Genomic DNA, 16,100 nt, shown 5'->3' with positions numbered 1-16,100 from the left:
CAAAGGCTAAATCCACCACACAGCTTAATGTGTCACTTGTAGAGGCCTCATTCCCAACATATTGTAGGTCGAGCAGGCACGCCAGGAACCCGCCATAGTAGCTCAAACATGTAGGCTGTCACTAACTTGAAAGAGACAACTAGGAACCGTTTTTAGCTCCGTTTTAGAATCTTTTTACTCAGGTTTTAGGTGGAAACCCTTGCCAACACATTGGGCACCAATCAGCCATCTTCCAAAAGTCTTGGTGTATTGTAACAGTGTTTCATGTCCGCAGAGAACAATGTCAACAGTGAGCCAGTGCCCGGACACTCCCATTTCTCTCGTGTAGAATCAGAAGCTAAATGGTGGTAGCTCCTTCAAGGGTATGCTTGGAGAGACAGTTACAATCAGGACACAGGAAAATGTTGCAGGACCTTCTTCAATAGCACTGAGTGTCCACTTCAGTCAAAGAAATCTGAGGGATGGTCTAACTTGGCTATGGGAATTGGGTGAGAGATATTACATGAGGTTTCAAACCTACAGGTTAAGTAATGTCAAAACTCAGTCATTAACTATCAGTGGCCCAGATCTCTCTAGGTTAAAATAGACTGCATGACAATGTTGTTTGCTTCCAGTCACAGTAATTGAGCCATTCTTATCTTTTAACTGACCTCTGTCACTCTTAGCCCCCAAATTAATGTTAAAACTGCATAAGGTACCTGAAGACGGCAGTTCTCACCACCATCTCCAGACTTCTAGTAAGTAACAATTTCTTTAGAAGGCTGTGTCATATGATATTTTGTTTGTGTTCTGAAAAATAAAGTTTGCCTGGAGATCCGAGGGTGGTGCTAGCCACTAGTTAACCATAGAGGCCAGGCCATGGTGCCACACACCTTTAATCCTAGCACTTGGAAGGAGAAAGCAGAAAGATCAGAGAAGCAGAACAGCTGGGCACCTAGAACCTTCTTACCTCTATGAAATCTCAGATCAAAATGGGGGTGATCCTGTCTTTACAAATCCTCAGACTGAATTGCAGAGATCCTGTCTCCATCCACTTTATATTCCTCTCTCCACCTTCCTAGTGCTCAGATAGAAGATAAGAGCCTCCCACGTATGTGATGGGATCAAAGGTGTGCACCATTACTGCCTGGCTCTGTTTCTCTTTCAGACTGAATCAATCTCATGTAGCCCAGGCCTTGAACTCCTAATGTTCCTGCTTCCTCCTCCCATGTGTTGGGATTAAAGGTGTGTGTCACCATGGCCTGGCCTCTATGGTTAACTAGTGGCTAGCTCCGCTATCTAGTCTCCCAGCAAGCTTTATTTGTCAGAACACAAATGAAATATCATACAACGTGGCTGTTAGTTTCCGCTTAGAGCATTTATCAATGCCCCATGAATGGGAGTGTTTTCTACAACTGCTATGCCACATTTTGAGAGGGAAAGTAAGCAAGTTAAATGTAATATTGTTTTCCTAACATTGCCAAATTTCTAAGTCTGTTGTATTTCTTCTTCTAAATAATTAGAGGGAAACTCTAGCATCTTAACCTCATTAACCACAGCTCTTGGAACCAATGCTCTGGTCAGTTAACCAAGCAAGCTGTTAGGGCCATTTCCAGCTGATCCACTTAGTAAATTCAATACTGCTGCCAACAGAAAATCCCAGCCTAACTTTATATTCCATTTGTAGTCTAAACTTTGTAGACTAAATATAGTCCTTATATTCCATTTATATTCTAAAAACTTAGTCTAAATTACTTAAGATCCATGTGTATAGGGATCTCTAAGTTCCACTATATGTGGTTCCTGCAATCCTTGTGGGATATATGCTGTCTTATCCCAAGGTAACTAGTTATCTCCTGTGATGTTGCAGGAATGTGACTTGAGTTTTAGGCCTTTATAGGTAAGAAAATGTGGTTTAGAAGTAGATGTGGAAGATACAGACCATAAGGAAAAGGGAATCTTTACATTGGAAGATAAATTTTGAGAATTAGTTTTAGGATTCAGTTCCTTATAAAAAGTTCAGCATTGCTCAACTATTTTTTTTCCTAATTTAACTTCTTTATTCTTTGTGGATTTCATATCTGCATCTCAATCCCACTTGTCTCCCCCAACCCCTTCACCTTCACTCTCTGTCCTTGCAACCTCTTCCAACCAAGACAACAAAATAAAATTTAAAAGAAATGAAATATCTCATCGTGGAAGCTGTAGTGTGACACAGTGAGTCACACAATATACCCTTTAGTTCATACATCCTTACTTTCAAGTGTTCATTGCAATGAATCATTGCCCACCCTCAAGTGTTCCTTTCTATGTCTAAATGAATCATTGTTCTCCCACTAGTCTTCTGACATTAACAGAAGAAATTTAGCAAAGATATCTGAACAATTTTCTTCAAAATTCTCCAAACTGTACCATAAGACTTTAGGCTTGAGCTGACCTTTGACTACACACACCCCACATCTATAGTACATTTTAAAGGACCACTTAACACTGTAATGAACTCCATTGATACATTATCTGTGATTTGAACTGAGAGTGAAAAGCCTTGATTTGACTTTTTTTCATCTTTGAAGTCTATGAGTCCCTTTTCCAAAGCTTTTCCCAACTCTAGCAAACTTATAATCCTTGTCACTGTTGTATCAACAGAGTACAGCAGAATATTGAGCTTTCTTAAGCCTTGATAACCAAGGTAGCTGCATTGCTGCTGTGTGCCGTGGATTACTTGTACTCCCTCTTTCTTCCTGTAAGCAGGCATTCTTACTCTCATGATGTGACAGGTAAACAACTTCAGGCTCCAAATCCTTTCTTGAGACTTTGTCTTCTGGGACAATGCCTTATGGACAAAAATGGTCTGTACATTAGAACCTTATTAACAAATACACTCTGAGTTTCATTATTATTTATTTACTTTCATTTTGGTTTTCAGGGCAGGGTTTCTCTGTGTTGCCCTGGCAGTCCTGGAACTCATGGAGATCTGCTTGCCTCAACATCTCCATGTCGGATTAAAGGCGTGCACCACCACAGTCTGCCCAGCTACACTAAAACAGTAATGTGAATCAGAGAAATCCTGACAGGAAATCTAAGAAGATAGTAAAGCCAACCAGAGAATAGTGATCTGAGAACAATCCTACTACACGAGGAGCAAAACCAAGAAGCAGTTTCCTGGGTACCAGGCAGAGGTGGAGAGTATGGGTGTTGAGCTGTGGGACCAAGACCAGCTCCTACCACATATGTTATTCAAAGCAAGGCAGGAAAAAAAGTACTACCATTGGTCCCCCATCTCCTGGTATTAGCCTCTATTTTCCTACCAGTGCTAAGAGTTTATGTACATCTGATACTGCCTGCATCTTTTCAGAATTGGATAAAGATCCTCCCCGACCAAATAGACCCCAAGTTTGCAAAGAACAGGACATGTGGTTGTGTTCTACAAAGCTGAGTGATTGATCCAACAACAGAAATTGTTCCTTCCTCTACTTCAGATTGGAATTCTTTGGCCACACTGGGTCACCTCCCTTGCTCAGCAAAGAGAACATCAAGCTGCATGGCTTATATGTATATGACAAACACATTAGAAGAATGAAACAGGTTAAGGATAGAATAGGATGGTTGACAAGGACTTAAGAGGAAATGGACCTCAACTCATAAAAAGTGAAGTCAAATATGAATAATTGGTGAATTTATTGATAAATGGGAATGCGATTGAGATTCAAATACAGGGAGCAGCCAGATCAAATTGATTAAGGATTCCTGTAGGGTACAGTGGTCATAACTACTAACTTTTATCCAGGATATAATATGGCAACCTAAATAAGTGTTAAATATTTTTGGGTTATTGCAATAAAGTTATCTTCCTAATGGCCATGAAGAGATGAGATTTGAAGAAGTTAAGCAGTTAGCAAATACAGAAAAATTAAAATTTGTCCAACTTAGTTTACCACCAGGAACTATGGAAGCCAATGTCAATATAGATCATGAAAATTAAGCTGGAAAAATCACAAGCATTTGACTCTCTCAAATGAGGGAAAGCTAAGTGAGTGGGAGATGAGTCTGGATACCCTGATGTGTCTTTAGTGACGTATCTGAAACTGTCTACTGTGCTGTACATAATTAGTAATAAGAATGCTGTAAATGTTTTTTATTCTATTTTCCATCCTGAGTAATTCAAACCAGCATGTGGGACACATGGGATGAGAAAAGGAAAAAAAAACTTCTAAATTACACACAGGTTCGCATATTGGCTCCTTGCAGGATAAACTGTGTTAAAAATACAAATTCCAGAATGTCAAATCCCTAAGGGAGTCATGTCTCTCTTACTTCTCAGTTTTTTCCCTTTTCAGATTACATAAATACCAATGGCATTTGTTGCTGAGATTCTTTGGAATTTTTCTTTGTTTCATTCTGCACATTGTCATTACTGAACTGTTGTAGCCTGGACTCCCATTAGCATCTAAAGTTGTTGTTAAATATTGTTTTCCAATTAGACTACTCTTTCCAAACCATTCTAGCCCCGGGAAAAATTAATTCTGTTGTCTAAATAGGCTTTGGTTGTATATCAAAAGAAAAGAGACATGTGATCATTGAACTCTCAAGGGGAAGAAGCCTAGATTGCCTAGTTTTACTTTCCCAATTTAATAGACGAGGAAACACAACAAGGACATTTGGTCATTTTTTCCAGGAGTGCATGGGTCATTAGCAACACAACTAAATCAGGAACTTTTTTTTTCATACAATCTAGAGCTTATTCTTTCTGGACTACTTCAATATCAAAAGTTATTGTTACTTGAAGCACATTATAATTGTTCTTGCTCATGGTCACACAGTTACCAACACCTTACAGTGTGTTTTCCATAAGAAACAAAGACAGGACTGTTCCACCCAGAAGATAACCCAGGCCTCCCTCAATTCCTTTCAAAACGTTTTAGCTGTCCCTTCTCTTTCCTTCCTTGCAAGTGAAACATTTAAAGATTTTATTCACAATGTAATTATGTTATCATATGCAAATTTCCAGCTGAATGTACCACAGCAGATAGGAAAGATAAAGATGCAAAGCCACACATTAACACAACTGAAATGGGAATTGACACACATTGGGGGGGAGGTCCCAACTCTGCCCAAGTTCACCAAGGCCTGAAGAACATTTGGGGTGTCCTGCTCTGTCCCTCTCTCATTCCTACAGACAACACTTCAGGTACTAGTGTGTCCTTCTTGCACAGGGGTCATGCTAATCTCCACTGTATCATCTTACTCTAGGGCGAAGTCAGAGTGTGAGAAAAGAAGAGTCCTTCAAAAGTACTTTCTTTAGTATGAAAATCAGAATTAAAAATGCATTTTTAAAAGATTTAACTTTGTGTATGAGGGATTTGTCTGCGTATATGTAGGTATACCACATGCTTGCCTGGTACCAGGGGAAGCTGGAAGTGGATGTGGGATCCTCTGGAACTACAGTTAGGGTTGTAAGCCACCATACTGTGTCAAGGAGCATACCCCTCCTCTGCAGAGCAACAAATGCTTCTAACTGTTAAGCCATCTCTCTAGCCCCACATTTTGTTTTAATTGACAAGATCTTATTCATCAATTAAAGACATCAGGGATTGACAATTTCAGATAAAAAACAAAATTTCAACAAAAATATAATGTTGCACTTCTTCTAACCCATTGCTATTTAATAATATTTGAGGTTGGTCCTATAAGAAAACAACTCAAATCTTTCAAACCAAAATGTTGAAGGAACGGTTCTGCATCCCCAAACTGGAAATAATGTTCTACAATCCCAAAGTCTTTTAGAAATCTAAGTGGCTCACAAAAGTCAGATTGCCCTCTCTGAGTGTCCCAAAGCATCCTGTCCCGGGCTATGTTTAGGCCCTTCTATTAATGTATCCTAACTTGCCATGAGAGTTTTCAGTGTCTCTACAGCAAAGACAAGCAGATGAGACAGAAGAAAAAACCAGGGAAAGCAGTGTGGTGCTCTTGAGGTTTGATTACACCTAGGTTGAGTCCCGGCTTGGTCCCTTGCCCTTGAGTGCCCTTGGCAATGACTTAACTGAAGATTTCCACAATGAATAAGTTCAGTTTGAGAAAGAGAGAAGACAGCATGTACCTGGAGATAACTGAATCACAGGCTGGTTTTTATTTTCTCCGGATGGCCACATTAATAGCTAAGGAAACTAACCAAGAATAGACAGCTTCTAAATAAATAACACTTCCTAAATTCAAAACCCCATTTTACCTTGCTAAAAATCAATGTCAATCTTCATAGTGCCATTTGTGAAGATTTCTTAAGTTCAGGTGGTACTCATTGTTTACAGAGAAATTTGGGGTTGTTTTATTTTACTTTTTAGTTCTCTTCTCTTTGTATTTGTCAGTAATTTTAGTTTTCCCAAAACAATTTAGACTTCTTTCTGTCGATTTTCAATGATATATAAACTGAGGAAATATAGTGTTGTGATAGCAACATGTTGCCATGGACCCTATTTCTAGGGTCTAGGTTGTCCCTCTTCATATTCTTAACCCTTTCTCTACAGTTTTTCAACAAAATGCTTTAATAACAGACTCACATTTTACAGCTCCTCTGAGGTCCCCCCTTCCACTTCAGGTTCTCAGGAGACAGGCACATGTTTACTTTCATAAACAGTTTAGTGTCTAATGTTACAGAAGGTGGTGGTGACACACTTAAAGCGGGTATTTTGTGAGCGAAAGATTGGACCCTCTCTGCCGGAAGGCCACTCACAACAGGACTTTCTCACCCACCCCTTGCCGTGACAAGCCTTAAAGGAATCTGGCCTGCGGAGTGTCTGGGTTCTGTGTGAGGCTGGTGTCAAAGCAAGTCCAAGCAAGTTCTCCGAAGTGCAGCCTTCACAACATCGCTCAACTCAAAAACATTTCTTCAAGGCACCACCCATCGTTTCCGGTGGGAATCCAGGGAAACGATCCTCTTGGAATTAGCGTGTAAGTGGGAGAGGGTGTTAGATTTGTGCCATCAGAAGATTCATGGGGGAAGGGCGAGGCCGAGATGGGAAAATGAATGCCATTACCACCAAAATATTCTTTTCAAGGATGAGGGAGTATACCCTGCAGCTGTTGAACACCGCTGCACTACTCAACATATTTTGCATATTTACATACACCAAGTGTTTCCACACAGGCCTATGTTTGTTTAAAATCCCCCACAGAGCTGTCTGGTAAATCTGTCATTGTAGAAAGTTATTTGCTTAGTGAAGTTTACAAAGCTGTTTTCAAAATCACACACACACACACACACACACACACACACACACACACACACACGTACACACATGCACACGTTTGTGCATAATCAAGAGCGTCACTGTCATTAACCACATTGTAAAGAGATCTGGATTAATCTTATTTTTCGTCTCATGCTTAGAAATAAAATGACAGAACCTAAGATCAAAGAAATGGAGAAAAAAACATTAGTTGAAGCTAAATTCTTTTTTCAAGTTAAAAATACTGTACAAAACAAAATGCAAATTAACATCATTCAGTAATCCTTGGTTAGTCCTACACTGTCAAAATTGAATTTTCTTAATTGCTATTATCTTTGATCTCTGACTTATAAATACTTTTACCCAACTTTACTAAGATCTAATTGGCAAAACAAAAATTGTATATATTCAGTGTATACAGGATAATTTGATACACACACATTGAACAATAATTACTACAGTCAAATTCATTAACACATCTATCACTAAAAGTGCTTTGGTTTTTGTAAGAAAACCCAGCACTACATAGATTTCTCATGTAACTGATTTCTTTTGGAAACTTAAAACACCACAAAACCACACATAAACACATAACTCATTCAAAAAAGGCTAGGGAACTTTCAACAGAAGAGATTGGGTATTTTCCTTTTAGCAAGATCCACAAGAAAAGGCTAGAGTATCATGCTTAAGAGAGAACAGATTTTGTGTTTTTTGGCAACATACTAAATCCTCTGTTGCTATATTTGGTTCTCTGTAAATAGTGGCTTGTACAAGTGCAAGGCAAGGATCAATGCTGGTGTTCTTCATTCAGCCACAGCCAAACTTGGTATGGAAAGTGGAGCTCTTGTGTTTGCCTGTTGATTCCAACAGGCTTGCAGCTCATTTATTGATCAGCAGCATTCCACAGTATGGATTCCTACTTTGCTTTTTAAATCTATCAAACCATGCATGCTTTTCTATAATAGTTTTCCTCTGCTTAACTGATAGCAGATGGAATGATTCAATCTGGACAGAAGTGTTAAGACTTCACCACATCAATGTGGTTATCTTCCACTAGTTAGTCAAATAGATGCTTGGAGAATTGACACATCACAGGATGGGCATAAGCCCCAACCCCAAGGAAAAGGCCTAAATGGTTGTTGGTTGTCCTCAGAGAAAACACTTCAGTAAGAAACTACACTCAATCCAAGACTGTTGTCCACTCCTTTGAGTTCTGGTTGTGACCTGTTGGATTCTCCAGCTCCACAAAAAGTCCCAAACACTTCATGAGACATTTGAAGAAACATCAGAAATGTCCTTGATGCCCAGTTATCTAAAGGGAAGACTCATACAAACACCTAAGCAAAGATAATTATCTGTTAATTTCTGATGAAGTTGTAAGTCTTCCCTGGTCATAAACTGACTTTAAGAAAACCACTAAAGGCGATAAATAATTGTGGTAGAATAAGATGTGTTTACATTCTTTCCCCCAAATTTGAAAACACGTATCTCATACAGAAATAGGGATCTTGCAGATGAGGGCTGTGAAATAACACACACTAGTCTAAATTCTACAAGTAGAGCTAATTTGTAACCACAAAGGGGCCTTACTTATGCAAGGAGGAGGTGGAAGAGAATGGGAGACTGGGTGAGGGGGGCTGGTTTTGAATAAGGATGAAGGGACCGGTGCTGAAGGACTGTGGAAACTGAAATCAGAAAGGACACAGATGTTCTCTAGGAGCATGTGAACAAGCTGCAGCCTGTGCTTGTAGCCCACCATGACAAATCCTGTGCAAGATGCCCAACAGGTGCAGAACTGTAAAATAATCTGTTTGTGTTGTCTTAAGTCATTATATTTGTAGTAAATTTTTAGAGCAGTCATAAATCCCTCTTATACTACCCCTAGTCTACATCAGACTGTAATGGCAGCTGTGCCAAGTTATTTCACCTGCATTGCTGGAGGATATTCTGATTTAAGACTGCTTTCCAAATTCACATTTCCATATTAAAGAACAATGAATAAGAAAAAAAGAGAGTCTCCGTAGTGAGTATTATTCCTTCATAATAGAAACTCTTAGAAACATCTTCTCCAGGGCCGTTTCTTTCACATCAGTCAATTGCACAAAAGTTCCCTTGTTTGTTGTTGATTTGTCTTTTGATATTGCTTATAGAAAATTCTATGCTGACAAATGTGGAAACAAAATTGTAAGGACATGTTTCCCAAAGGGTCAAACAAATACCTTAGAAGCATCATACTGAAAAACTTCTCAAGACTCCTGCTGTTATGTCATTAATCCATTTCACTTGCTCTTCCATTATAAACATCTGTTTCATAATCCACTCCAAACTGTAACAAATAAATGTCAGGGCTCTGGAAATTAACCTCATAGTTTATAAAATCGAAGATGTGATTTTCAAATGATATCTACAAGTATTTTAAACACAGAGGAAGCAGGTTTAGTTACTAGAAGTGCAGACCCAATCATTAAAGTCACATTAAATTATTTATTGAGCAAATTACAGAAAATGACATCTGTTTTCTCTTACAAAGGTTTCCATGATTTTATATGAGTGACACAGACAGGAGTCCTGCTTTTGAAGTATAACAATAAAAAAATCACATGATTTTACAATAATAAAGTCAAGATTTAAGAGATATACATTTTTCATTAGTTAACAATGACAGCATAGTAGAGATTACTCGACTTCCCTTTCTGGAAATGTGAAATCAAGGTGTGGTGATTTCTCACAGAACTAACAAACCTGGAATCTCACTGTATGTCAATGTTGCAAGATATGAATCCTATTATTAGTTTTCAGTTTACCTTATTGAGTGATAAATATAAAGTTTATCATATTGTGTATCTTTCTCTTTACAAAAGCATTTCACCTTACCTAGCTGTACACAATGAAAACAAAAGGAATCCATGTTTCCCTTTAAATATATGCATTTTAAAATGAAACAAAGAACTCACATGAAGGTTTCCCTGCATCATACATCTTGAAAAATACCTATATGGAATAGTGTTTGTAAATCAGATAGGATGTCCACAAGTATACATCTCCTACACATGAAACCAAGAGTGTAAAAATCATTACCTTTGGCTCTAGCCACAGCACAGAACAAAACAAAACAAAACAAAATCTACCTCTATTGTATAAAGAGAAAAGTTCACATCTTAGGTAAAAAGGAAGAAAACTTCATTAAGAATTTTATATTCTAAAGGAACTAATCTTAGGCTAAAATTTAGTAGTCAGAAATCATTCAAAAAGAAACTTGTTGGGGCTGGTGTGGCCCTTTCTAGAAGAGCAGGTGTCCCTGTTGACTTACACAACACAACAGAATTGGTAAATTACATTTAAATCTATTAGAATTCCTTGTGGTTTAAAAGGCAGATGTAGAAAATGTCATTGGATCAATATAAACTGGTCAAAACTTCAAGAATATTTCCTTGATTAATCACTTCACATCACAAAATGTTTCAAGCAAATAAAAGCTCATAACAGAAATTTAAAAGTTAAGACATTTAACTATAATGACTAATTTTATAGTTTAAAAATTCCCAGAAAGCACTAAGAGTAAAAATGCTATGCAATATTCTACAAGTCTGACCTGTGACCTACTGCCATGACTACGTGACCATGGCAATTAGCATTGTGAAGCTCTCGAAACTGAGCTTGCCTGGCTGGCTCCATTCATCCCCCAAACACCAAAGCCATCCTTCTTTTATAGTTTATATATGAGTTTCAGCTAGTTTGTGACACAAGTGTTAGCCTATTCTTTCTGAAATCATTTTCATCAAAGGTTTCACGTTGGGATGGTGGATTTAAAGGATTACTCAAACTGGAGATTTTTTTTTTAAAAGAGATTTGGTTTTCACTTGTCCCTCTTGCCTTAACATTATCTGAAAGATGTCCATTATGCACTCTGCAGGAGAGGGTTAAAAAAAAAAAAGACACCAAACAAGCTTAGTCCTCGGTGTCTCTTACACATTGATATCCCAGGCTGACTTCAGTTTGGGTTCCATGTAGCTTCTGCTGTCCTGCCACAGCTGGGAAGGAGATCCATCACAGGAACCCTGCCTGCCATCAATACCCCTTTGTAACTGCAGCGACTGAGTGAACTCTTTCCATCTTCAATAACCGACACAGTGTCAACATCTGCTTCCAATAAAGTTGTTTCTTTTTTTTTTTTTCTCAAATAGAGTAAATCCGCTGACTGAGATCGTAAAGGGGGTGCTTCCCCCTCCCTTTCCATGCAAGCGATTTTTTCCACCATATTGTGCAACTTTTCCTCCCAGGCAAGTCAAAACAAGGGGGAGGGGGAACTGAAAAGGAACATTCTTAGTCCGGTGCCACGGAAACACAATGTATATCTGTCAAATACAAAGTTAGGTGGCTTGATGACACTGTCCTCCTAACTTCAGAGACAGCAATGTATAGAGTTGTGAATGAATATGACTCAGACTCAGCCTACATACCACTAAATGTTGAATTAACTTTCCTTCAGAAACACCATATTAAAAACTCAGAGTCAATTAAGAAGTTAATACTTTTCCCCCCATAAGATGAGAGAGATGCATTCTCTTTGCAATGACTCCTTACAGAAAAGCAGTCACTGGTTTATTTGGCTGCTGAAGAATGACTATGCAACATGAAGAAAAAAGGATATTTATGAGTTCAATTTAATAAGCAACTTGTTGAACTGATGGTCATTTGTGGAGGCTGTGAGTTATTTGAACATCTATACTGTAAGTCAGGTACATCTGTATGTTTTCAAACTTTCACAGTCTTTCTTATTAGGTAGGATTATCCCATTTTTATCATGAGGTAAATAAATGAAGTTCCAAATCACACAATAAACCATGGCTAAGTCAGCATTCAATGAAGAACCAAGCTTACACTAACCCTCCTGTTCCCCTCCTCTCCTATCAGTCAAAACATGTGTCCCTGCCTTGTCCATCACTACTGCCACTCCCACTGGCTAGTTCAGCAAACACTACTTCACATGGGCTGCTTTTTATAAGGGACAGAATTCAATTTATAAAAATGCAGTCTCTGTCACTTGAAATTACAGCTACCACCGTCAGTCACATAGTGAGCTTAAAGCTACTTCCTTTCTCATATTCTGCAAGCTTAGAAATGGACAAACACTATTTGTAAAATAAATGACAAGCTCATATAGGCATCCTCTAGAACATTCTTTTAATCCTCCAAAATCAAGAAATGTATTCTTCAATATTTTGGGGGCAATATAACTATTTTGGGGAGTTAGGATAATGCAATTTTTAAAAAGAAGTGGCTAAGAGAAAAATTTAAAAAGTTAGCTAACTTTCTTGATTTATAAAAATGTTTAGACTCTAAATGTTAGAAGCTCTTTACAAATTCACAAGGAAAGATCAAATATCCTGTGTGGACTCTGATAGTAGATAGTTCATTGGTGGAATAATAGATTACATATAGAATTATAAAGTTTTCCAGTGTCAAGTTTATAGGTTTTCAGACAGACTGAAAGAAATTGACACTGTAAAACAGGCAGAGGAAGAGTGGATCTAATGAAGTGAGTGAGGCAGGTGGTGGATCTAATAAAGTGAGTGTGGCAGGTGGTACCCACCCTGCAATATAGCAGTCATACTCTGAAGTGAGAAATCCAGATCCAGAGTGTAATAGCACTTTACATGCACGTGAATTCAGATTATTCATTATGCTATGTTTTAGCTCCCTTTATTATTTCTGCTTGTTACAGTAATGTCAAAACATTGAGTGATGCTGGACAATAGACAGGTTACCTCTCCTTTTACTAGATTTTGATGTATTCCTTTGATGACAGTGTACCACTGATACCCATGCTTGTTCTCTAAGGAAGAGCATATGTCTATGTTGCGTGCAATAGAAGTCAGATTTTTCACTTTCCTTAGGCCTCATGCCAAATGTTTTGCCTGTAGTTATGAGGCGATAAGAGCAAAATCACTAAATTACCTGTTTTCTCTTTCAATCTAATTTGATGGAAAAGAAAGAAGCAGAGAGTTGGCTCTCTCAGCCTCATCTCAACTTGGAATAGCCAACAGAAGAAGCTCTTTGAGTTCTCACTGTGGCACTGTTCTAAGAGAATGCAGTATAAGTCAGTATGTTCGAAGGCAAGACCAGTAACAGCCAGTGATTCTCCCACCCCGCCACCCCCCCCACCCCCCACCCCCGGGAGTTGCTGAGAACTTGGTTCTCAAAACTTAGGAGAACTCAAGCCAAAATGAATTTGACAGATTCATTCAACTCTGTGGTCCACATATTTGTGCAGATAACAAATAAAACATTTTTTGTTATCAAAGTCCAGATAAAAAAGCACAGAATTTAATGAGGCCACTGTCTGGAAATTGAAGTTTATATACCAGCGAGTGGAAGGTGCCATGAGTCTAGACTATATTGGGAAAAATATGAAGACTGTGTTAAGGAAAATCAAGATGAAGAAATGATGGAGTCTATGGAGACAAGCAAGGACATGGGTTTATAATGCAAATGCAGCTGGAGGAGAAGCTAATGTCCCCGATACAGCCAAGGAAAATATCAGGAAATGAGCTGTGAGAATTCTGCTGAACCGCTTGTTTGGTCGTTAATGTGTAAAGTATTCACACCCATGACGTACACAATTAAAACCAGAAAGTAGCACGTTTCTCAGCATTCTGTTTCGTGTGGGTTGAGAGAGATGGGGAAATTTGTAAAACATTATCAAATGAGAGCATCAGCACTACAATCACTTCCAATGTCAACGAGGGCTGGGAGCAACTGAGAGGAAGAACAGACTGTGTCTTTGATTTGGTAGTCAGCACTCCCTTCATAATCCCAACCTTGGCCTAATCTCTTAAGGTTAATCCCAACATCACTTTCTTTTTATCTGTGTGCCATGCGAGGCTCACTTCTCAAGCTTCCCATTTCTAATCCAGTTTCTGTAATTAAAGTATAAACTTAAATCTATTGCCCCTTTTACTTCTCTGTAATTTTTAAGAAACTAATTACACTTAGAAGAAAATTAAAATATTGCCAAATCCTCCAATTATAACATTACATACAGAATCCATGACTTATCAGGTCACAATGGTGAGGGACAGTCAGCACTCTGTCACGTGTCTACGTCCTCTCCTATTATGGCTCATTTGAATTCATTCCAGGAAATGAATTCATTCAAAGTATGACTTCCAAAACTGCCACAAATGAGTGGTTAGAAATTAGAAAAAATCAGTTACTGGTATCCACAGGTATCATGGCTAAATGCATTGTCTTTCCTGTGTTGAGCTATGCATAAGCTCTCTTCTAAATTATTAAGATGGGATGGACTGTAAAGTTTGAGTTCATTAACCTAAACTTTCTTGTTAGCCAACCTCCTAGAACTCTTTGGGAGACATCAAAGTAATAAAATACCCTATCATTTGTGGCCCTTCCAAAGAAAGTGCCTTTTCAAGCTGCACATATGTGTCTGCAAACTAAGGGAGATAGCATGGAATTAAATCTTCACTGAGATTCAATATAAATGCATCGCTGCACTGGTTTGTCTATGGCAGTGCCCCTGTTACAGGCTGAAACCCTTGAGGTACCCTCGGAAGCACAGACCCAGAACACTGCCGACACTTTGAAGATCTGTGCTTCAACAAGTTTTGGCCAGTGCTTTTCTGAGAGCAAGTTCTTTAAACAGAACTCAACAACTGTTACAATATTTTAAAAAAAAAAATTACATCCCTCCAAAATATCCCCTCCATGCTCAACCAAAGTTTCTGTATTTCTACAAAAAAATAGATGAAGAGAGAGCTACAAAATGGTTTTCCTGAAAGAATGAGCATTTTCTTTTGGTGGCTCATCTTTTGACAAGGCGGCTGGTTCCAAAAGAAAAAAGAAGAAACAAACAAAAACTACCCAATGTACTGGTAAAAGGTGAGTAAAATGAGACGTCGCTCAGCTGACAAAGGCTCAGATGAGGGAAAACAGACGAAACGCTTCTCCTCAATGACTAGGACCCACTCTGTTTTCTCCAGAAAAGGTTCAAATCGAAAGACAATGGCCTCATATGTCCTCTTCTCCATCCATGTTTCCTGTGTCCCATTGCTGGATAGGAAATCCCCATGGCATCTTTTCCCAATGGGACCTGGGATTCAGGCTGCAATAGGGTCTGCTAATACCATGCTTCAGTACCAAGCTGATTCTTTGTTCTTGTCCTGATGCTGAAGACCTAAAAATGATGAGAATGGAAAATGATGAAGAACAAGCATACACATGTAGCAGTCATAAATGCTCATGACCTGCAATACACTGAGTACAGAAAGTGAAACCCTGGCAATCATGAGAAATGACCAAAGGATAACCTGGTCTCTAAAAAGGAGCACAGAATGTGAAAAGAATGCTGTACTAGAACAATGCTTTAATAAAATAGAAATTTTTTGCTATGTTTTATTTTTTATTTTCTTGGATTAGGAGTGCATTAAAATTGGAAATTGTACCTTAACTTTAGAAGATGATAGTGTAAAAGAAAACAGTCATAAACAACTTGAACATTTGAACAATGCTTCAATTAAAACTTCCAGCAATTAGACTTGTGGACTAATATATTCAGTTGTTTTAAAATGTATTTCATTCAGAGGAGCATCATTAAAATCACAGCAAGTGGTTAAATATGATTAAACACAGAGTTTAGTACTATTGATAAGCTAGTAGGCCATATTGTGACTAGTACAGACCGATATTATATTTATTAAATTCCTTCTTTTAACATCTTTCTCATCATGAATTCAAAGTGGGCTCAGGAAAGCCTGAGGGACATTGCAATCAAATGAGATTAAATTAAGTATAAAACGGATGTGTAAACACATCTAACGTACAACTGAAAGGTAAAATAGAAAGTTGATTAAAGAGGGTACATAGAAAATGTGATTCTGA

The 16,100-nt window shown here is 38.3% G+C and overlaps 1 protein-coding gene across 4 annotated transcripts in view; it reads right to left on the bottom strand.

The window, feature by feature from the left end:
- Positions 1–9,666: 9,666 nt before the first annotated feature.
- Positions 9,667–16,100, bottom strand: part of Vgll3 (vestigial like family member 3) — a 44,315-nt gene continuing 37,881 nt past the window's right edge. For all 4 annotated transcript variants that reach the window (XM_006981628.4, XM_042259480.2, XM_016000177.3 and 1 more), the window contains exon 4: positions 9,667–15,396. In XM_006981628.4, the coding sequence (XP_006981690.1) occupies positions 15,353–15,396 (44 nt within the window). In that variant the 3' untranslated portion in view covers positions 9,667–15,352. The remainder of the gene's footprint in view (positions 15,397–16,100) is intronic.

Source organism: Peromyscus maniculatus, chromosome 12 (assembly GCF_049852395.1).
Source record: "Peromyscus maniculatus bairdii isolate BWxNUB_F1_BW_parent chromosome 12, HU_Pman_BW_mat_3.1, whole genome shotgun sequence".
NCBI lineage: Eukaryota > Metazoa > Chordata > Mammalia > Rodentia > Cricetidae > Peromyscus > Peromyscus maniculatus.
This window is presented reverse-complemented; position numbering and strand designations above follow the sequence as displayed.